The sequence below is a fragment of the Solanum tuberosum genome, unplaced genomic scaffold, assembly GCF_000226075.1.
Source record: "Solanum tuberosum cultivar DM 1-3 516 R44 unplaced genomic scaffold, SolTub_3.0 scf00131, whole genome shotgun sequence".
NCBI classification, from domain to species: domain Eukaryota; kingdom Viridiplantae; phylum Streptophyta; class Magnoliopsida; order Solanales; family Solanaceae; genus Solanum; species Solanum tuberosum.
The window spans coordinates 1,049,164-1,073,240 of NW_006239054.1; the positions used below are offsets into that span (position 1 = coordinate 1,049,164).

The following is a 24,077-nucleotide window of genomic DNA, read 5'->3' on the forward strand; positions in this document are numbered from 1 at the left end:
ATTCAATGTGCATTAAATTATTTAATGACGCATTAAATTAGTTAATGATAGAATTAAGTAAGATATGTGAATGAGAATGACTCGTACTTTACTCAAAACATTTTTACGTTTTTGTCAAAGCATGAAGAATTCTAAGAGATGAAATTCAATGCACACCACATTCATTTACAATGAAGTATCTAACCTATCTAAACGCAAGCATGCACGAGTCAAAGGAGGCAATTCAGAATGAAAGACATGCAAACCAGAAACGGAGGAAGTTGCCCTTGCAGATAAGATGGATAAATAGTATAAATACCACTCCTATTTCTAAAATGGATAAAGGAAGTTGAAAAACTAAATTTCATATGTCAACCAAATTACTCGAAGGTAAATGGCAACTATCCATCCAACTATTTTACAAGATGGTACAGTTAATTTCTAATGTTAGACAGAATATGCAGTAATAGTTTGGCTAATTCTCATTCTTTATTTAGGGAAGAGTTTATTCTTTTTTTCATTTGTCGATACCATCATCTAAATTAACTTTTTTTTATTTGTGTAATACAATAATTATATCTATTTTCTTTTGCTATTTATTGTAATTCACACTTTAATTATAATGTAATTTTCTTTTGGACAACATCTGAAGTTTCATATACAATGAGGAAAAAGGTGAACTTCATTCGAAAAGTTTTATATACACTATAGATTTTAATAGGAGTATACCAAGAACATTTATTAGTCCATACAACTTTACTCTTCGGATAAATTAGTGTACATCCTATTACAATCGTGACTACATTCATTCCCTTGTCTTTGTCCTTATGTTTTGATTCTAATTTCTCATTTTAATAAGATCCAGAGCTTTATAATAAGAATGTATAAATTATATTGTCTTTGGATTAACAGTTTGACACATAAATTTAATAGAGCTTTTTTAGGTTCAATCGCAATTATTAGGATAGGGAAAATGCATAAGTACCCCCCCAGCCTATGCCCGAAATACCAGAGACACACCTAACATTTACTAAGGTCCTATTACCCCCCCCGAACTTATTTTATATGTAATATTTTACCCCTTTTTGGCCTACGTGGCACTGTCTTGTGGGCCCAGCGCATGTTGACATTTTTTTTCAAGGATAGTGCCACATAGGCCGAAAAGGGGTAGACTATTATAGATATTTTAATTGAATCGCTTAAAAAAATAATACTTAGTTTAGTAAAGAATTCTACACTTGATCTGCACAGTCTTTTTATTTTATAATATGTTTCTTTTATTAAAAGATGGACATACGGACCGTATTTTAATCGGTTAACTAAATTTTTTTCAACAAATTTTTTTTTGTTAAATAGAAAAGCTCTAGAGGAGAAAAACTCTCTGCATATCTAGAGGATATCTAGACTATGGACAAAGGAAGTTCATCTGCTTTGTGAGGACTCCTACCATCGGCTACACGAGTTGTGGTTGTTGCATATTCGCTTTCACTATGGAGAAAATTGTAAGTCTTCTAAATTAGTATTTACAATTCAAATACTACAAGTAAATTTGAAGAGAAGTGTTGATATGGACAAATCTCAAAATGGAAACATAAGCCTTGAGATACACCACAGCAGAAGATAACTGATGGCTAGAAGAGGTGGAGAATGATGTAGAAAATTGATACAATTATAATAAAGTACTCTGCTCTCTATGGGAAAGTTGGGATACTTGAAACAAAAAGTGAAGAAGTTTAAAACTATATGGCACTTAGAAAAGAAGAAGGACTAGGAGGCACTGGAATTTCTACTGTTCCTTCCAGCATCAGTAGAACTTTCTTCATTGAAGGGCGAAGTGATGGTTCCTCTTGAATGCACCAATGCTTATTTCACCATTCTCTCGAATTGTCTTCTATCAACCTCCTCGTCCCTGACTAGTTTATCTAGCTCTCCTGCATCAAAGCAATTGTAAACCCAGAATTCAAGAATTGCCTCATTTTCATCAAGGCTCATATCAACAAACTTCCGCCTGCAAATCAAGTCCAATAGGACAACACCAAAACTGTAAACGTCTGCTTTCACAGTGACTGGCAGATTTCGGTGCCATTCTGGTGCAACATAGCCTCTGGTCCCTCTTATCCCTGTGTAAGTTCTTGTTTTGGTCTTTCTTTAAGAGCTTGGCCATTCCAAAGTCAGATATTTTTGCACAGTACTGATCATCCATGAGTATGTTCTGAGGCTTTATATCACAATGGATGATTTGTGTGTCACACTCGTCATGCAAATATAGGAGGCCCCTTGCAATATCTCTAGCAAAGCCACACCTTTCCTCCCACATGGGCTGTTTTTCTGGTGTAAAAAGTATGTCCGCAAGTGACCCATTGGTCATGTACTCATACACCAGAAGCCTTCTTGATCCCTCCAGGCAATAACCAAGGAGACGGACTAGATTTCGGTGATGTGTCCTTCCAATGATTTTTATTTCAGTTTGGAACTCTGTTTCCCCTTCTACCAATTCTTTGTCTAGTCTCTTAACAGCTATCACTTTCTGACCTTCTGCCAATATCCCTTTAAATACTGTTCCAAATCCCCCCCTCCCTAACGCTTCTTTGAAGCCACTGGTTGCCTGCTCTAGTTCTGCATAGGAAAATGCTCGTGGAGCAACATCCTCACATAACTGAACACTTCTACTATCCTGGATTTTTCTGTAAGTCCAGACATGAATTCTGTGAATGAGAAATCCAGAGATGCCTAACACCAACAAAGCAAAGACAGCCAATGTAATGCTGGCAATTAGGATGTCTATCCTTAGCTTTTTGCCTTTTGTTTCTTCAATCGTCTGATTAGGCACCCCTTTGTTGGGTATGAAATTAGTGCCCACCTTGACCAATACTAGATTAGAATTATCCAGTTCTCTCCTTCCATACCTCAGAGGCAGCCTTTGCTTTCTACACTCTCTGTCTTTGAACAGAGCAGCCTCACAGTTACAATCCTGTAGACAGGCTTGGTCTCAATCTTCCTTGGTCGTTCCGGCCAAAACAACATAAGTACTATCTTCCCATCCTGTGTTTTCAACTGTTCTCATAGCATAGTATTTGGAAGTGCTCTCCTTTAACCGACAGGTTTCTGCGGTGAAATTCCTTTCACAGCCTGCGCTCCAATTTCCTGGCATTACAAAATCAAATCCCGGAAGACACAAACATTTAGCTTGATCATCTATATTGGTGCAAAACCCATTAAGCCCACAAAGGCCTATTGGATTACAGCCATCATTTGTTGATGACCATATCACGGAGCTGTTCTGTTGGTTCAGAGAATGTGAATAGACTCGAAAAATACCATCAGCATCAATTTTCATCATATAGATGATGGTCCTTTCTCTAGGGTAGCCTCCTCTGGTTAGATTTCTTAGCCTCTTAGTGGAATTGTGCAAGTAGAGGAGGCCGTCATCATCAAGATTCAGTGTAACAGTATTCCCTACTCTAGAAGTGCGTGTTGAGTAGTAAGCATATGGGGCAGTATCTGGTGTATTGACAGGGTACTGAACGAGGTTCCCATCATCTTGCATTTTGAGACGGAAAATACCGTATGAATCATCTGCTACTGAAGCACTCGAGAACAGCTCTTGTCCAGCTGATATATGCTGACCTGGTAAAAGGGTGTTTGTTGGATTGTCAAAACTTTGCCATATGATACTGTGATCAGAATTATAGAGCACAAAGTTGCCAGTATCCAGCATGGAAGCTGAAGCAATGACTTGACCAGAGAGATTTACGACAGTGATTTCTTGTCCTCCTACTTGTACAATGAGCCTTCCATCATTAGTTAAGAGCAAGACAGCGTTGCTCGGAACAACAGGACTGTTCCTATTTGCTGTCCACACTGCTGTCTTCTTAGGCATACCGACAATTAAGATTCCAACAGCATAGCCATTGGTTTGTTCATAAAACCCAAAGGCAAAGCGCCTGGACGGTGAAAACCATGATGAATTGGCAGTAGGTGTTAGAGAAGAGCCAAGAGTTATATTAAACTGTCTTTGTTGTGCTAGTGTCACTGCATGAAATGCAGATAAGATTAATAACCATAGCAAAGCAGCCATAGATTTTATCTTTTCTTTACTTTGATTTGTCACAAAATTGATACACAATTCAGTTTATAATAACAACTTGGAAGGATCCAAAGACTTGAACTACTGTAGGACAAGTCAATTCATGGCAATTAAGTAAAAGACGCGTTACATAGGAGACTTGGAAATTATTCAGTCCCGTCAATTTTGAGAAAATATTGTACACGTCTAAAAGACGGATAAATTATCTTTTTTAATTCATACATATATAATCAGGGGCGGAGCCACCTTACAATTAGGGGTTCATCTTCGGCGAAAAATTATATCATTCATACATGGTTAAAATAATTATTTAGATATATATAGTAAATGTCGAACCACCTTCATCTACTTCCTGTGTCTATTTTTTCAGATTTTGAATCGCCTTATTGAAAATTCTGACTCCGCCACGGTATATAATAAGGATGTTTGAGGTAAGATAACTCAATCTTCTTCTTTATGTTTATGTTTTTTTCATTATTTAAGCATCCTCGTTTGTAATATCATCTTATAGAGTGTATTATAAACTTTGTGATGATCATAAAATACTTAGTTTTCTTTATCTCTTATTTTCGTTAGCCTAGCCCCTTTACTTGGACTTATTCACAATAAGGATTTTTATTTTATTATCATATCATCATATATTATTAAAAGTGGTAAGTTGAATTATCATATTGTCTCTCTACTAAATTAAATATCTAATCAAATACTAATATTTTATCTACATAGTAGTAGAATTTGAAGTCCTTTAATAATTAAATTATTATTATTTTGATAAATGAGTATATTAATATTGCTTTTATTCATTATGATGAATCTCATAACGGAAGAATTTGAAAAGTTATGATTGATAAAATAGTGTAACCGAAATTTTTCTTGTAAAATAGATACATTTTTCCTTCTAAACAGACTATTGTTTAATATTGAAGTAAATAATTTGAAGAGGTGCCACTAAAAAAAAAATAATACATACAAATCTCATCTATAAAGATGCATAGGTTTTTTAATATTTCTACCAAGTGTATTCATCCAACTTTATTATGAAGGGCATATATGCTCTAGTTTTTGGACGGCAGGGGAATCAATGTCCCAAAAATATGACGGAGGGTATATACATATCATTTACTATAGTTTGGAGGTATATTTGTCCTTTTTCCCATTAATAAAAAACACTACATTCACTATCTAGTAGCATAAATTTGTAAAAAAGAAGATTAAAAAAATAAGTTTTTAAAATTTTACAGTTGGATATCTTTAAATTGACAGGAGTTAATGTGGACAGTTTTTGGTAGAAATTAATTGTGCAATTTTCGGAGCCTTTCAAGTCTTCTTACTTTTTGGTAAATAGGAATTGTATACGTTGACTTAGGCTAAGTCTTTCTTACTTTTCGTGATTAAGAAATCACGTTCTATAGTGCAAATTTTTTAATTAATTTATGGTGAGAAATTTTTTTGTTTCTAATAGTGCATATTCGATTGAATTTAGAAACTTAGGTTAAAATCAATAAACTTTTTTTAAAAATTGAATTTGGTATTGATGGAAAGAGAAAATATGCTTCAAAGTAAAATTTGCAAGGTAAAAAAAAAGTATATGAACTAAACAGTAAACATAAGGTATATTTGTTGTGGTGGAAATGATAAGTATTCTTTTATTTTTAATCAGTTTCGGATATGGAGGCGCTTTTGGTGTGGAGTTGGTTTATCCTTTATTAAAATATGACTTCCCGGCACAAATCCAGATTAGTTAGTTGGAAAAAAAATAGAGGAAAAGAAAGATAAACAAAAGGTATTAATGTGAAAACAAAATGAATCAAAGCTTCTTATCAAAGTATTTAAATGTTGAATTTTAACCATTTAGTTTAATCTTCATTCTTAGTGTCTTACACCTAATGCTTTGTTGTGAAATAGGGGAAGGAAGACAGTGAAAAGGAGAAGGGAAAGTTGAATGGAAGATATGTGATGGAAAAAGTATATAGTAGGGGATTTGGGAAGGAAAAACTATTTGTTTCTTGTTTGGTTCAAAGAGGTACTCACTCCGTCCCATTTTATGTGAGATAGTTTGACTCGACACAGTTTAAGAAAAAAAGGAAGACTTTTAAAACTTGTGATCTAAAATGAACGATAGAAATTTGTGTAACTACAAATCATTTCATTAAGGGTAAAATATATATTTTAAAGTTAAATTGTTACTTAATATAACTCTTTTTGGAACTGACTAAAAAGGAAAGGAAATCATATAAATTGGGACAGAGGAGTACTAAATAAGATAGTTTGTTACAGCTTGGGTGTTCATATGCCAGCTTGGGTGCACCTCGACTCATTTACGAAACAACTTGTTACAAACCACAACCTCGACTCATTTACGACTGATTTATGTATTCTGATAAACATAAACATGAGAATTACTCATAAGAAGACAAATATATTGTGTTTTTAAGAAAGTTAAACAAAAAGTTGAAGTTGCGTCATATCATGCCTAATCATCTCTCCCCATTACTTATTCGATCTACTTCTACCTCGCATGTAAATGTAACCATCCACAATCGACCTCTTACACCTCCGGGCATCTCCTCTTCACATGCCCAAACCATCTCAGTCTTGCTTCTCGCATCTTGTCCTCCATTGAAGTCACTCCTACCTAGTCCCGGATATCTTCATTTCTAACAATTCACAACCTAGTTAGATGTTCCAAACTTTCTAAAGTAGTTTGGCCTGTATCATTGTACACACCAGGAAGAATTAAGTCAAGAGAGAAAAGGACAAGTAAATATGCTCCAAGAGGGCTAAGTTCACCATCAATCCTAAGCATGTCTAGTTCTGCAGTTCCATTGAAAGTCCTAACTGAGTGGAATGTTGAAGAAAATAATGCCTTCAGGAAGAGTATATACATTCAAACATCAGTTTTCACATTTATCAGGAATTGGAAAATTTTCACAAAGTGACTGTGCTAGTAATACCCACTTGATCTTTATTCATACAAGAAAAACCATTAGGATGGGACCATTATCATACAGAATACAACAGAAAGCCAGACAAAAGTTAAGTTTCAGTCTGTCTACCAAAATTTTGTAGCAGAGTGACAACATATTGATAAGAGAGAACCATTAAGGTTCTAGAGCTTTGAGAAAGCTTATCTTGCTAAACCATTTGAAACTTAATAAAATAGTTGATCAACTCACAATAGTATTTATCTAGCCAGTGATCATTGTTCCAGCACCTTCATCAGTGAGAATCTCAAGAAGTAAGGAATGTTGCAGCCTTCCATCGATAATACTTGCAGTCTTCACCCCTTGAGCCAAAGACCTCACACAACAATTCACCTTGGGGATCATCCCACCGGCAATCTTGCCATCATCTGTCATCTTCTTCACTCCTTTTATGTCAATCTGCTTCACCAAACTCCCAGGATCATTACGGTCTTCCAGAATTCCAGCCACATCTGTCAACAAGAGTAGCTTCTCAGCTCCAAGAGCGGCTGCCAACTCACCTGCTGCTGTGTCTGCATTAATATTGTAGGATTGACCCCTCTTATCAGCTGCAACAGACGCAATCACTGGGATATGGTAATTGTCAATGAGAGGACGCAGTACACTAGGGTCCACACTAGCAATGTCACCAACAAAACCAAGTTGTTCAGAGTTGGGGGAAGGACGTGCAGTTAAAAGGTGGCCGTCAATTCCTGATAACCCCACTGCAGTTGCCCCAGCCTTGTTAATCAAGGAAACCAAATGTTTGTTGACTTTACCCACCAAGACCATTGATACAATCTCCATGGTTGAGGCATCAGTGACACGAAGGCCATTCAAAAAGTTAGGTTTGATACCTAATTTACCAAGCCATTGGTTGATTTCAGGACCACCCCCATGGACAAAGACAATGCGCATACCAACACAGGAAAGAAGGACAAGATCAGCAATAACAGAGGCCTGAAGTGCCTCAGATTTCATAGCAGCTCCTCCATATTTCACTACAATAGTCTTGCCTCGAAATTTTTGAATAAATGGTAGTGCTTCAGAAAGGATTTTCACTCGGGTTGCTCCAGGGTAAGATTGAGTATCAGGTGCAACGACGGATTCCAACGAAGTTTTGAGGCATGAGGCCTGAAAAGGGTTGCTAAGAATGTTTCGATTGGCTTTGATAGCTGGAATGGATTTTGGAAAAATGAGACTGGAATCTGGAAAGTTGGAGACTTTGGTGACTGGGGAAGAGAGTGGGAGGGTTTTAGCAGCCAACATCCTCTATTCCTTTACTTCCTCCCCTTCTCTATTGAGTTTAAATAGCAGGGGAAGTGTAACACTATAAGTTCTTAAAGACCGTTCGTTTAACGGGGTCAATGCATCAAAGAAACCTGCAACCAAAACAAGCCATCAGTTAGCACTTGAACCTCAAAAGTATCCCACATAAGAAAAATATACTTGAAAACCAGCATATTTGAGAAAGCCCAAAAACATAATTGGGAAGAAATCAATCAAATTAGATACATAAGATACTCTAACAAAATTCAAAAAAATACCAATGAAACCCTCTAGGTTCATCAATAAGAGCAAAGTTTCTTAATTTTCACAAAGTTATGAAAAGAAAAGTAACACAAACACATTAAAACAGAGGGAGCAAAAAAAAGTAAGCTACTAACCCAATAGATTAAAACAACTCATATGTAATTCAAAATTCACAACAAGACTTAGCATATACTGGCTAAATCGGTCTCTAACTGGCATTTCATCAAACAGGTAATAGCAGTAGAATCAGAGACATTTCATACAATTAAAACTGAGCATATAACTGTCAATCAGAAACTTAAACATCATACAATAATCCGTTCAAATACATTGAAATCCGCATATCTATATTTTGCGATTAGGCACAAATCCCTAGAAATAAATTCCAGAAGAAGAAGAAGACATTTAAAGGGTTAGTGTACCTGGAAACAGTGCGTGTCTGTGTGTGTGCGGCCGTGAAAGAGAGGAGGCGGCTGTCTAGAAACGGGAGCTCAATTTTCTCTTCTCCGATAGAAAGATTCTACAGAAAAATCTGTTGTTTAAATCATTTGTGTTTAGTAGTAGTAGTAGTAGTAGGTGGTGCCTAAATTATTAGAAAAAGTAAAAGAAGAGATAAATGAGATTCATGTGGGAAAAATACATACAAAATAGTCCTTCATGTTTAAAGGCTGTCCAAGGAGGTTCAGGTGAACACTTTGAGATGTTATGATGGGTTTGATTTATTTTGATTTGAATGTAAATTAAAATAAGCACACTATTCAAATTTTTAAATTATAAATGGTCTTGAAATAAAAATTTAGAATTGTCTTTAACTCATGCTTGGTTATTAATCTTGAAATAAATTATCATGCAATGATAAAAATAACTTGAGGTCCCTCAAATCTTTTTTCACGGTAAATTGTATTTTTATAAATAAATAATTGCTTCTTAGAAATCATGTAAGTAAATGTTATTTTTAATACAATAAACCAAATCGTTAGTAAGAAATAATACCCGGATAACTAATCTCATCATAACTAATAACAACATAACTTGTCTTTCAAACCAAGCGAAACCTAAAAGCATGGGCTAATTAAGTCTGAACCAAATCTAAAAGGGATCTCACTAACAATTACTAAAATCATGTAGTCTTCGGATTTTTTTAAGATTGTCGATGGGTATGTGTTTGATCCTTCAATGGTAAAGTTATCTTAGAAGATGCGACATAGATATAATAACATTTTTGAAAAATCCGAACAACTAGTGTCGGTGTCATTTGTCTCCAAAACCATCTAAATTCTCCTTCCTAAAAAATCTTCATATTCAGTTTACGAAATTCTCTTGGGCAACTGACGCATTTAAAGTGCTCGGTGCACCAGTACCTTTATCCCTATAAAGATTATCATCTGATGATCCCTTACCTCGAGTTTATGTGGTTCTACTATTAGAAGGTGTCGCGGACATCCCATTTCATGCGTCTCCGGTCATTTCTCAATTTTTGTGTATGATCAGTGAAAAGAGTTTCCAAGTACTAAAAGTCAGTTGCCTGGACAAAAGTATTTTGTTATGCATTAGCATGTCTTAAGGATGTTGGTGCTATCTTATGAGTTATGTGAATCAAAGCTTCTTATCAAAGTAGTTAAAATGTTGAATTCTAGGGTGATATACATTTTAACCATTTAGTTTAATCTTCATTTCTTACACCTTATGCTTTGTTGTGAAATAGGGAAGGAAGACGGGAAAAGAGAAGGGACAGTTGAATGTAAGATATGTAATGGAGAAAGTAATTTAAAGAAGGGGATTTGGGAAAGACATAAAAGAGAAAACTTTTTGTTTCTTGTTTGGTTAAAAGAAGTAAACAAGATAGTAGGAAAGGAGATCATTCTCTTTTAAGAAAACGACGTGGGGGGAAGTTATGAGTTGGAGTATTAGATTGCTCTTCTTTCAAACTCTCTAAATATTGGTTTGAGGGTGGTGTTCATGCCAGTCTGGGTGCACCTAGACTCATCTACCAAACAGCTTGTTACCACCCACAAGCGGAGGTGTTGAGTTAACTCTCTTCAAGTACGCCCAAGCATGTTTCTTATCTACAAGTGTCGAGCTCATCGAGTTTTGGGCCTGAAAAGCAGTTTTTGGCTTCATTTCTTTCCAAATTGCAATAGTGGGCATATTTGTTGAAACAGTAGTTCACAAGAATGACAAAAGAAGGTAACTCTTGAGCAAATCCCCTTCACCTACCTCTACTGCCCAAGCTATGTATACCATAACTGACTATGTTTTTCAAGCTTATTGTCCTCGAGACTCGAACGAAGGAGCTACTAACCTAATAGATTAAAACAACTCATATGTAATTCAAAATTCACAACAAGCCTTAGCATATACAGGCCAAATCGGTCTCTAATTGACATTTCATCAAACAGGTAATAGCAGTAGAATCAGAGACATTTCATACAATTAAAACTGAACATAGCATACAATAATCAGTTCAAATACATTGAAATCCGCATATCTATCTATATTTAACGATTAGGCGCAAATCCCTAAAAATAAATTTCAGAAGAAGAAGACAATTATAGGGTTAATGTACCTGGAAACAGTGTGCGTGCGGCGGTGAGAGAGGAGGCGGCCGCCGGGAGCTCAGTTTTCTCCGATACACAGATTCTACCGCTGTTTATACTATTCGTAGTAGTAGTAGGTGGTGCATAAAATTATTAGAAAAAGTAAAGGAAGAGATAAATGAGAATCATGTGGGAAAAATATATACAAAATAGTCCTTCATGTTTAAAGATTGTCCAAAACCAATATTTTTCTATTTTATAAAATAATATCTACTCCACTAAACAAAAAATATGGCATATATAGCAAATGAGAAATGATAATGTGATAAATGACTACGAATAAACACCAAATCTCCACCAAACTAGTGACTCCCGAGAAACAAATTTCGCGACTCGTACATTTTAATGAACTTTGACTATAAGCGGGCAGTCACTATCCAGAAAATATTTGTATAAGATCCAAGCTAGTTTTGTTTCTTCATCGACCACCAAGGTAAACAAATAATATGAGAAAAATGATAAATCAACTTTTTGTCATTTGTCTCTCCCCTGAATCTCGCTTGTCACTCTTTGGCTCGCCTCTCTCACTTTATACAAACACAAATGTATAAATTGTGTTTGTATAAAGCGAAAGAGAACTGTATATACAAATACAAATATATACTTGTTCGTCCTACACACTTATAATTATACAAATATAAATCTTCCCCTGCACAGTCTTTTTTTGTCTTTCTCTCTTTCTCGATTTATACAAACACAAATTATACAAAATACAATGTATAATTTGTGTTTGTATAAAGCGAGAGAGATTTGATATACAAATACAAATATTTTAACTCGATTCAATTGTACACAAATTCAAATTTTATGCAGATATACAAACACAATCATTAATACATATACATAGAAGTTACATATATACAATTATTTAACCGATATACATATACAATTGTTGCAATTTTATACAAATCAGATGCTTCATAGCAAACTATGTTTGTTATGAATTGCAAATAAAAAATCTATTGCTATAAAGCTCTAATATGATTTTTGTGTTTGTTATTCCTAAAATTTTCTCTTTTATATATACATATATATGTATGTATGTATACATTTGTGCACTTCGCAGTTCGCCCGATTACCTTTCTCTAAGATGAGGACCCTATTGGCCCAGCCCATGTTTTAAATAAACTAAGCCCAATGTTGATCAATCAAATCCTTTTAACCATGATCACCAAACAAAGCATGTTAATCATGATTAAGTGGTAAATGTCTATATTCAAAATGCATTTTTTGTATTTATTGATTTAATGGAAACATCCAAGTTCTTGTTAAATCAATTTTATTTAGACCTTAAAATTTTAATATGACAACTGTTGCACATTTGTACATGAGAAAATGACAAATTACAATGAAGAGGAGTCGGATCTTCGTAACACACCTCATGAATGCTAAATATATGTTAGGGAATAGACATTAGTATTAAGGTTGTGTTCGGTATAGAGAAAAATATTTTATAATTTTCTCATGTTTAATTAGTAAAAAGAAATTAAAAATACTTTCTCCATTTGTTGTTTATTTTCTTGCAATCATACATCAAATACTCCTCTTTTGAGTCGAGGGATTATCAATCGGAAGCAATCTTTCTACTCCACAAAGGCAAGGCTAAAATGTGTATATATCTCACCCTCTCCAATTCCAACTCGTGAACTACACAAGATTTATTTTTGTTATTGTTGTTATTTTTTCCAAGTAAAAATAAGAAAAATTATTTCAAGCGTGTATTTCACACCTATAACCGCCTTCCAACACACTCCGATCCCATAGCCGCTGTCCCCACTACTCCATACCCTTAGGCGATCTATTTATTTTAGAGAAAAATATGTTTCTTCGTAGCAAAAACACCATAATATATCACTAGATTGCAAGCTAACAACCCACTTAGAAATTAGAATGATAATCAAGAAATACAATCTCATTAACTCAATCTTTCCCAAAACTAACTTCACTATATTTACATTGTAATATTTCAATAACCTCCAAATCTAACTAATTCCCATGAAATTTAATGTTCCAAAATTTATACTACAAAAATTTTAAAAAGATATTGAACTTGAAGGACTAGAACTTGATGATACAGGAACCCAAATGGAAGCACTTGTTAAAGGCCTTGATTTCCAACACAAAGCCAATTTGTTTTGTTCATTTTGCACCCAATACCCTCCACTAAACAAACTCACCAAATGCTTAGCTTGTCTCACATTACTTGAACTCATTGGACTTTGTCTAAAACCTTTTAATGAATAAAGCCCTTTACTCCATTTCTCCCTTCCTAATTTATCACTAGGGAATTGTCTTAATGAGTCCAAAATTCTAACTCTTAAAAATTCTTTCTCAATGACCCTTAATGCTAACATGTATCCTCCACCAAAACCTCCAAGAATTGAATCATATATTGTTGTGTAATGATGTAAAGCCTCACAAAAGAACTCAACAAATGACATAGATGAGATTTTTGATAAATTGAAGAGCTCTTCTTCAACTAACACAACAAGTTTAGGGGACAATTTTCTTAGTCCATTGAAAAATGTCTTGACTAGTGAACTTCCCCTTTGTGGCATGTGAAGTTGGTGGATCATAACATTAGCTATTAAGTTGTTATGACCCTCAACAACAACTTGTATTTTTTCTAAGTCCTCTAAGAGGATTTGATCAAACATGAAAGGAAGATTGATAGAATTAGCAAATTCTTGAAGTCTTTTGCCTGTCTTTTGTACATGACATGAGTTTGAATGATCACTAACAAGTGATGTGATCCTTAGAGAAGAATTTGTGTTTCCTCTTTCAACCAAATCAACCATCAAAGGAGGCCATTGAATGCCTTCCATGATGTCAAAATCCAATATATGAACTTGTTCACTCCCTTTTGTTGCTTCAAGAATCGCTTGGTTCGCGGTGAAATGAGCAAACTTAACATAAGGGGAGATTTCTTGAAGCATTTGGAACGCGGTCATTGAAGACGTAAACTCTGATTGATATTGATTTTGATTTTGATTCAACAATTCATGTGATGAATTATTCAAGGTTTTGCATAACAAGGCTTGTGTAAAATACAAAGCCAATCTTTCAACAGGGGAATTTTCTCTGTTTTCTTGATTAGAAAGTATTGTATTTAGCCTCAAAACAACTATAGAAGCAAGATCAAGATTTCTAGCTTCAATAGCCTCAGCTCCCATAAGAAGAAGATCAGTTACACTTGTTTCCTCCATGAGCTGATCTTGAAGGAATTCAAGACGAGGATTGCAGACACGTGATTTTTGACCCTCTCTCGAGAGTTCAGTATCTCCCTGAATAATTTCTTGTTGCGTGTTTTGAAGGGGGATGTCTACATCTCCATCGATGAAATCGAAGTCATTTTGGAAATAGTCTAGTATGTCAACATCATTAACAATAGTTACAAAATCTTGGATTGAACATTGAGGGTTAATAATACTAGGATTATTCCAAGAAAATGTGGTCTCTAAGTTGCTATACTCAATATATGGATTAATGTAATTTGGTTGGAAATTTTCACACTCCATAATTATTTTTTTAAAAAAGAGGGAATATAATTGGAGATTTTGTCTAAAGGTCTAGGACAGTTTTTGTTGCTTGTTAGCTCTATTTCCAAGTGTTAGGGAACATGATTTATATATACACAAAACTAATATTAATAGGAATTAAAAAAATAGGGTTTCAAAGTAGGAGTAGATGCAACTTGACCTAGTAGACACTTTTAAACAATTAATTTTTAAAAAAATGATTACTCAATGCCAATAATAAAGGAATCTTTTGCCTAATGTGATATGTCGAGTGTACATTCATCAAAGAAGTTTCAAATTATTATTTTTCCTATTTGGTTTTCAAAATTCTTAATTGCAAAAAATTGACATCACATGATATAATAGTAACAAAATATAGAGGAATATAAAATATATATAATTAAAAAAAAACTTTGAATAAGCACAAATTAATAATATGTTCAAGGCTTAAATCCCCTTTTCCCCCACCCTCCAACATTGACACCCACAACACCTTCGTTTTAAGACATTTTATAGATAAGTAAGTAATTATACTAGATTTATTTTTGGGATTAACCTAGCTCAATATATAACATACATATATTGCGAGATTAAAAAAAAAGTCATTTCATTTCAACAAAAGACCTGCACTTAAAGGGAAGTTAGAGTTCTAGCTATAGGTTTGACATAAGATTTTGCTTCCTTACTACTATCTCGAGAAAAGCAATTGGGTTGGATGATGTCATTAGTTCTTTTCTTCTCTTTCCCGAGCATAACTTTGGCCAGATCTTGTATTTATGTTAAGAAATTCATTCAATATACTTTTGGATCTGTAGTGTCTATACTCAAGTTCCCTAGTTTTTGGTTAGTGCAAGGAATCTTTTTGATAGTCCAAAATTTCTATTTTTCAATGATATTCTATGATTTAAGATAATTGGCTAGATCCCATAAAACCATTTTATAAAATTTGTTAATTTTCTTTTTTATAAAGCAAATGGATTTCAATTCTTGAATAATTCACACCACTTTTGCTTTTATTGGAGCACAATATTTTCCATAAAAAAACAAGAAGAAAGATTCCTTTTTTCTTTGGTTTGAGTACTTCTGACAAAACTAAGAAATGTTGAATATTTCTTAATTGCTCCTTAACAAGAACATGAAAATGAAGTTTAATTGGGAGGTGAAAAGAAAAAGACATCACTAGTTTACTTTCTTATTTGGTGCTTGATATTTATATTAAACTCGACTAAATTTGAATTTCCGTCAGAAAGTCTTATATTAGAGGGGTAAAGAGCCCCCTAACATGCAAAAATGACTCTGTATCCGGTGGAACTTGAAACTGAGTCCTCTGAATTCTCATTAAAAACAAAAATATATTTACCGCTCCATTGAAACCCTAGTTAGTATCATTATTTATTTATTTTTGGATTAATTGATTCCATAATTAGTCAAGAAATTAACTTGATTGATTCCATTGCTCACTTCTTGATGGTCAAATTACACAGGGACATGAGGTTATTAAATTAACAATTATTATAAGTTGTTAGGAGTTTTAAATTTACTTGTGCACCAATGGGAATTGTTGATTCTTGTCCACTTAACTAATTATTTCAGCCATGCCAAGCCAATAACAGTAACTAGCTAGGAGATAAAAAATAATCTTTCACATCTTTTACATTTTTCACTATAATTAATTTTCTTCATTGGTCAAACATTTAATTTGTTAATATATTCTTTTATCTTTTTGGACTTTTTCATCTGAAATAGTAAAAATATTTGCAAAATAATATCTCAAGGTTTCAACCAATAGCTAGGAGCATCTTTACGTAAGGTCAACCACTTTAAAATTATGGAACTACGAAGGTGTTTAGCTAAGCGTATTGGCTGATTAAATTAATTTATGTATTTTTTTTATTATTTACGTGTTTGATTATATTCATTTCATATCCGTTATTTCTCATTTTCTTTACAAAGATGCTATTAAATTTATATTTATTTGTAAAAAGTTTAAGAATATTTTAGTCATTTAAATAAAAATTAGCTTATAAACACTTTTACCAAACATGTCAACTAGTACTTATTATCGATTTCAATACTTCTATCCATATACATAACTACTTATTTATAAATTCAGTTTTAACATTTAAAATATTTTTCAGCACTTTAAAACTTATCTGTTATTTACAATATGCTAATATGTTCACAAATTAAGTAAACTTAGGGAAAGTCTAATATAATATTGGACTTAAATTCACTAGAAAAAAATTTCTTAGCTGTGATTGAGGTTAAATTTTTTTAATATAAATTTGGACAGAGAGTTGTACAAAAATATTCTTATCAAAACATAAATTAAAAAAATTGAAAATATATATCATTCTTAAAAAAATCATTGTCTACAACTTTAAATTATTTTTGTAACATTCTATTATGTTCCAAATCACTAGTTTGGTAGGTATAATGAGAAAAAAATATTATCTTAATTTTATCTTTTGTGTACAAACTTCAACTTTATTCTTAATGGTTGCTGCATATTAAATTAAGGAAATAAACCTAGATGATATTATTAATTTCCTCTTAATTATACCATGTAGTTGCAGGAAGCTCTATTTTAGTTACACATTTCTAACCATCGCAACTCTACTTCATATCGAGGTTGAACCTTAAGAATAAAGTCGTCTTATGAGTTTAACGTGAATTAAATTAATCGAACCCTGATGATATATTAAAAAAAAAACTTCACTTCATGTGCACCCTTTTTTAAAAAATTGTTAATTTAGAAGTTTGTCAGTTTTTTTTTTTTTTGGTTGTTCCATGCCCCTTAAGTTTATCTCACAATCGTACTATTTTGAGTCGGCTTTGATATCATATTCAATATTCATTGTAGTCTAAGTTCAAAAGTACGAGTATCATATGAACTTGTAATTATTTGTCCTATATGAAAATTTTATTTTTTCTATCTTTCCTTTCCGATATAAAATTCGTCAAATATTACATGAGTCCGTCTTCAAAAACTTTATAGCCTAAAAACCCATTAATCATTCTCAACAACCTGATGGCTGATTCACACTAATTTTACTATGATCATATATAGTCTTCAAATTTAGAGATCCTTTAATCATGAGTTCAATCAATTAGTGGCTCATATCAATTTATTTTTTTCTTCTAAGGACTCATATTAAATTGACTTTGATCTTAATACAACAAATTTAAAGTTGGAAGTGCGTGCATTTTATTTTCAATGGTAGATCACTATTATAACATTTTCTTGATTAACCAAACACATAAAACAATAACGACGACGACAACATATTCATTGTAGGACAGAGTATGCAAATCTTACTACTATTTTAGAGGTAGAGAACTTATTTTCAATAAACGGCCTTGGAAAGAACAATTTCATGAATTGAATTGAACTAAATTCATACCATTTTTTAAAAAGAAAATTGATGAAAAATAACATCATCTTGAATTCATAATAAAAATATTATATTTTAAAGTTCTCAATGAGACAATAGTGTGGAAATTATTGCCAGAAATGCCCAAATTTCACGTGGATTAACTCATTAATTAAGATTAGATGCCCAAATTAGTGTGAAAAGAGTAATAAACTAACCAAAAATAGCAAAAGCTTTATCTCAAATAATTCTAATGTTTCATTTTTTTGTTCACACAAGAATATTCCCATCAAATTACTAATTAAAAATTAAGTAAGGTTAGCAAAAGGACATAACAAGAAACAATTCAAAAACTAAATTTTATTAAGTTTAATTATCATATTACATGTGTGCTGAGAATATACGAAGCATATTATGAAAATTCGGATTAGTATCCTCACTGAAATTTTTAATTAATTAGACATGTAATTTAATTTAATTGACTTTTTATGAGACACCAAAAAGTTATGACGTACTAGTTCACTTCATATAAATATTATAATTTAGAAAAAAACACATAAAACAAGTCCAAAATGTAAGTCTTTATTTTTTTATATATATTTTTTTCTTTTTATGGAAATATTTACATTTAAAAAAATGTTTTATTTTTCATTATTAGTTTTAAATCATTTATATTATTAATTTAATATTTCTTGAGCTATCATATCAATATAATTTTGTAACACCCTAGGGCTAGCTAGGTATATAAGAAAATAAGTCTCGGACGTGACGCGTTTTAAGGTCTAAATCTAAAGTAAATAATATTACTAATGGATTGGATTGATATAGATCGTGATGTCAAAGTCGCTCCACGTGCAAGTTGCAACCTTGGATGATAGAGGGTGAACTTCACGGTCAATTTTACTTAAGCGAATCTCACATTTATGGAAAATATTTTTTCTAGAAAAAATAAGCTTTTTTTAAAATGAAAATAAAAAAGTTTTTCTAAGAAAAACAAGTCTCATACGTGACATTTCAAGTTCAATTCATTGTCTCTTCCCCATCCAACCAACATCTTGATCAACCCTCACTACTTGATTGTCCCATCCCTCGTCACCTATTAACCCCAATCGTAACTCCATCTCACCCATATAGTATTTTGCTAGATTACATATAAATATTCTTAGAATAAATTTTCTTGTTGATTTAGCGGACACTAAAAGACAAGTAAGAAATCGACTTATTTTTCAAGAAAATATTTTTATATAAAAACAAAATCACTACTAAAAATAAAGGTCTTTTCTACTATGAATCAATGAAAATTTTGTGTTATAAAATATGATTTTTCTATCCTAGCTCACTGAAAAAACACATGATGGAAAACAAATTCTCATTGAAATACTGAGAATAGCACACATTTTTTATTCTCTCACTGATTCAATCAAATTATCGATGAAAATAGTCGCTAAACATTTCCAATGGAAAATTTCAATTAAAAAATAGTAATTTTTTTTTATTAATGTTAATTCCTTCATTTTCTCTATATTTTCTAGGAACATGTCATTGAAAAGGTACTTTATTCAACAAATGGCCTTTCCTATCTCTAAGAGGTGCTTTACAAAATTGTGAAATGATAAAGTGTATAATCGATATTGTTTCAATCTTGAAAGACACATGGGACTTCTATTTTAATTATTCAACAATTTAATTCATTTATATATGTTATCTAGTGTTTAGTTTGAATTTACATAAACTACTCGACAATTTAGGAAGTATATTTTCCTCGTAGGAATAATTTTGTCATTTTTCTATTTTAAGTTTACAAGTAAGCATCAACTTGGGTAGGGGTATTTGAGCTCTATTTTATGTGCTTATCTAGTTTGATGCATTTAAATATATAGCAATGATCAGATGAAAAATAAACGCCAGCTTCAGGATTTCACTAAGGAGATTTAAAAAATAAAAATATAATAAGTGAGATCTGAATTTACAATCTCAAGGTAAATTTTGAATCTCCTAAACCACTAAATCAATTTTTAGTCATGGCTTTCGAGGACATAACATCTATATACAAAGTTGAATGGGTTCAGATGAACACCCTTATCCCTCCTAGATTTGTCGTTAGGCGAGTATAGTTCTTAAACCAAAAAAAGGTTGGAACCCTTTTCCTATTTTTAATGCATTTTATTTTTTATTTGGTCCGATTCAAACAAAATGAGAAAAAAGATTCGATTAATAGCTAGCATTACTTTCTCTTTTTTCGGTGTTTAATTTCTTTAATTTTGATGGAGAGTCTAATTCGACAGGAATTACTTCTAATTGCATATATACAATAGAGGTTTGGTGATAAGTTAGATCTTTGATTGATTAACATTATTTTTATTGACCTTCTTCTTTATTTAACTCACAAGAATAGGAGGTCAAATTTCAATTATTATGAAAGTTAATTGAATGAACCTATATTGTTCTAATTTGATCTAAGATGAAAAACATAATGCTTTGTAGGGTCTGAACCTATAGTATCGGGTTTTGGAGATCATGTTCTATAGTAGTCTTTTTTGTCTATTACACTCATTCACTCTAGTGATTGCTTCATATACTAAGTTTTTTTATCTAGCATATAGAACTTGTTTATTCCGCTCGTTCTATAACTCTAAGAGCAACTTTTTTTGGATTATTAAAGAAATTACTAATTCTAACTATCAAAGCGTACTAATCGAGTTTGGTCTTACTAACCTCATACTTCACCAAACCCAAGCCAAACACTAAGCATAATAAGGTGAAGGTCAGTATCGTAAGGTTTTATTGAAAAGCTTTAAAAGAGTGAGAGAAAGATGGGAACATGAGCATAGGATAAATTGAGAAATTTATTGTTGATAGACCGCGTGTGTATGTTAAATGATTGAAATCATACGGGAAAAAAAAAATTGGGAAGGAAATCATTTTAATTTTGATATTTGATGATAATCAAAAAATATTTTCGAAGGAAAATGTTTTTTCATGACAAAGGAAAAATGACTTTCATCACGTATTAGCAGAAGATGGACTTAAATCTAATGTAGAAACCGTTAAAGGTGACTAAAATTGTTGATAGATTCAGTTGGCGTTTGACCATAGATTTAGCTAGCGTTTGATCATAGATTTTCAAATATTTTTGACTAATTTGTTTGGGTGAAGCTTTCCCAACCATTTGACCATAGATTTTGGGAGAAATATTTAACTTTTGATAAAATATGATTTATACCTATAAATTTTAAAAACTATTAAAAGTACTCATAAGTTGGTATTATCATTTTAAAATGAGCATGTTTCATAAAAAGTCATGATAACAAACACAATTAATATGAATCTGAAAAAAAGGAAGAAACAAAAGGAAAATAACATTGATTGATATATGAAAAACTACTATTACAACTTGTAATTGGAAATGACTTTGAAGAGCAAGTCCCAATAAGAATTGATCAATATGTGTATAATTGTATAAATTTTGTATTATGAACTAAGACTGAAATTCAGTCTAAAACTATAAATCGACCTACTAAGCTACTGAAATTCTCCTCAATAATATCATTTATTTACTTAAATACAATATTTTGTTCTCTCTATATATAATAACGAATGACACTGTTAGCATAAAGTGTAGATCTTGTGAGTTCAATGATTTAATGATCAAATGTGATAATAAGATAAAATTGATAACTTTTTATTTTAAAAGAAATAGTTTATTGACTTTTTGTGATACTTAGACAAAGTGAAATGTTCTCTCTATTTTATAAAATATAATTTAGTGACTTTGATGTGATAAATAAAAATTGGATGATTAATCCGCAATATTAACCCATAATTTAGTTTCATTAGTTAGTAGAGTGTGCTATCTTTTTAAATAAGTTAAATATAGCTTTATACAATGTAAATTTAAATTAATTGTATTAAAAATTTCAGATATTAGATGATTACATAAAAAGATATGAAAAAAATTCTCAATGAGTAGAAAATGTTTCCTTCTTAAATATAGTTTTATGCAGATCAAATCTGAATTAGTTGAGTTAGAAATTTCGAATAATAAATGATTATATCAACAAAACAAATAAGTTTCTTCACTTCTCTTGAGAAATTTGCTGATTAGTGAGAATAAATAATTTGCTATATATTAGTAGAAACTCGAGATCATGGGAAGAAGACATAAGCTTGCCGTATTTTTCATTCTTTTTCTTTTGTATAAATATTGATTTATTATTATTATTAATGATAGTTGATAGGGAAGGATTCTAAAAGGCTTTTCTTGTGTTATTTTGCCGGCTTAACAATTATAAAGAAAAGAAAATGACAATTTGATGTATAAAATAATCCGTATTAGCCAGATTCAAAAAAAGATGGTTTGAAAAAAAAAATGATCTCAAGGAATTTTCATAACAACTTAACCAATATATTAAATTTTTAACTTGTATCAAGAGGTGTCAATAATTGTATATACATTTATTAAATTAATACATAATGTAATTTTCCGACGATGGGGTATCGCTTGACAGCCCTTACCAAGGGTGGATCTGCCCCTGTACATAGAGATAACTTTATTATTACTTCAATGTGATTGACAATTATAATAATAATTTAATAATTATAATAAAATTGAAAGTTACTTCTCAATTAGGTCTTCTTTACTCCATATGTCAAATGAAAATCATAGTCAGTAATTGTTACAGGTTTTATTTAATACTCTTTGTTTTATCCCATGTTTGACCTCATATTTACGTTATCATTTCAAAGATTTAGCAGAGTATTCTCTTATAACTATGCAAAATTATTTACACTATCAATATTGAGCAAGATATGGTGGAAAAAACATCTTTGTATTTCGTTGAGCCAAACGAAGCCAAAGAAAAACAAGTTTGACACATTGACAATGCTCATGTCAAAGAACTGATTCGTGGCACACATCAATACTCTAGCAAGTCATCATGGATTCATACGGCACAGTGTTGGGTTCGAAAGTGATTAGGGCGTCATGCGGAAGCTTACAATTGCAAATCATAGAGTTGATAAATTGGATGACAAAAACTTATACTAAAAACATAATATTAATATATAAAAACTAATATAAAGAAAAATATTATAACCGTAGAGAGATTAAATATTCCCATAAACAAAACTCTTAAATGTCTACATGTGGATGTTATATGTGTTTTTGAGATGAGAAGGGGGTCTTCAATTTATAGGATTCCAAACACTTCCTCTAAGGAAGGAATAACCCAAATATGAAAGAAAATTATATTTTCCTTTCAGGAAAAGTAAAAACATTTATGGTAATGTTGTCTTTTCTTTTAGGAAAAAATAAACTTCAAATAAGGTGAGAAAATCAGGGTAAAATCCTAACACACAGTTGCACAACTATACATATATCTAAAGGTATCTCTATATAAATTCTTTCTTCGGAGTTCATCTCAAAAGTTCGAACCATAATGCTTTGAGTGCAACAAGTATGACCATATTGCATCACATTTGCAAGAAGAGAAATGTATGCAATTAGTGTTAGAAAGGTAAATATCATTTAAATGAGATGAAAAGAAAGATATAAGAAGTAGAAATTAAATCTAACAAAGTAATAATCATGACATGAACCTCAAATGCAACATTTGTTCTCAAAGTTGAGATAATGTAACAACAAACCACACCACCTCCACATATATATATATATATATATATGAGTCATGGAAGCAAATTAAACATGAAGAGAGCTTTTAATGGTGTATGAATTAGAAAGCACAGCCTAAATAAAGTATTTCATTCCTCTTCTTATTTTTGTACCAATAGGATATATAGTAAAATTAATATATGTCGTTTAAGAAAAGGACAACCTAATGGGAAAGGTTCTCAAAAGGTAGTTTTTGTCTTATTTGCTCGTCTTAAAGGAAAGGAAAATTAGATCGGTTTGAACTCAGGTTGATTTAAAATAGAAATTTTATTGGGACATGCATTGTGGATTACTTATCAATTGTGAAAACTATCAAGACTTTCACGATTCATATACAATCTTATCAAATAAGTAA

At 31.9% G+C, this 24,077-nt stretch overlaps 2 protein-coding genes, 1 long non-coding RNA gene and 1 pseudogene across 5 annotated transcripts; 1 reads left to right on the plus strand and 3 right to left on the minus strand.

Moving 5' to 3' along the window:
- Positions 1 to 1,298: 1,298 nt before the first annotated feature.
- On the plus strand, positions 1,299 to 6,127 carry LOC107061282 (uncharacterized). Its single transcript, XR_001473899.1, has 3 exons — positions 1,299 to 1,481; positions 4,437 to 4,497; positions 5,972 to 6,127. It is a non-coding gene; the product is annotated as an uncharacterized lncRNA (long non-coding RNA).
- Positions 1,528 to 4,112, minus strand: LOC102589028 (G-type lectin S-receptor-like serine/threonine-protein kinase RLK1; annotated as a pseudogene).
- An 821-nt stretch (positions 6,128 to 6,948) lies between the features above and the next one.
- LOC102589347 (acetylglutamate kinase, chloroplastic) lies at positions 6,949 to 11,262 on the minus strand. 3 transcript variants are annotated; one of them, XM_006350932.2, is made up of 3 exons: positions 11,129 to 11,262; positions 8,985 to 9,082; positions 6,949 to 8,411 (listed from the first exon to the last, which is right to left on the minus strand). In XM_006350932.2, the coding sequence occupies exon 3, from the start codon at positions 8,296 to 8,298 to the stop codon at positions 7,255 to 7,257; it is 1,044 nt and encodes a 347-aa protein (XP_006350994.1). In that variant the 5' UTR covers positions 8,299 to 8,411; positions 8,985 to 9,082; positions 11,129 to 11,262; the 3' UTR covers positions 6,949 to 7,254. The 3 variants fall into 3 exon arrangements, with proteins under 3 accessions (XP_006350994.1, XP_006350995.1, XP_006350996.1); XM_006350933.2 differs by having other exon boundaries at positions 8,985 to 9,094; XM_006350934.2 differs by lacking the exon at positions 8,985 to 9,082.
- Positions 11,263 to 13,192: 1,930 nt separating this feature from the next.
- Positions 13,193 to 14,677, minus strand: LOC102606215 (nodulation-signaling pathway 2 protein-like). Its single transcript, XM_006350980.1, has one exon. The coding sequence runs from the start codon at positions 14,675 to 14,677 to the stop codon at positions 13,193 to 13,195; it is 1,485 nt and encodes a 494-aa protein (XP_006351042.1).
- Positions 14,678 to 24,077: the final 9,400 nt, after the last annotated feature.

What these genes read in the sequence shown, in the direction of transcription:
- LOC102589347 (XM_006350934.2), bottom strand. Translation starts at nt 8,298, where the DNA reads ATGTTGGCTGCTAAAACCCTCCCACTCTCTTCCCCAGTCACCAAAGTC.
- LOC102606215 (XM_006350980.1), bottom strand. Translation starts at nt 14,677, where the DNA reads ATGGAGTGTGAAAATTTCCAACCAAATTACATTAATCCATATATTGAG.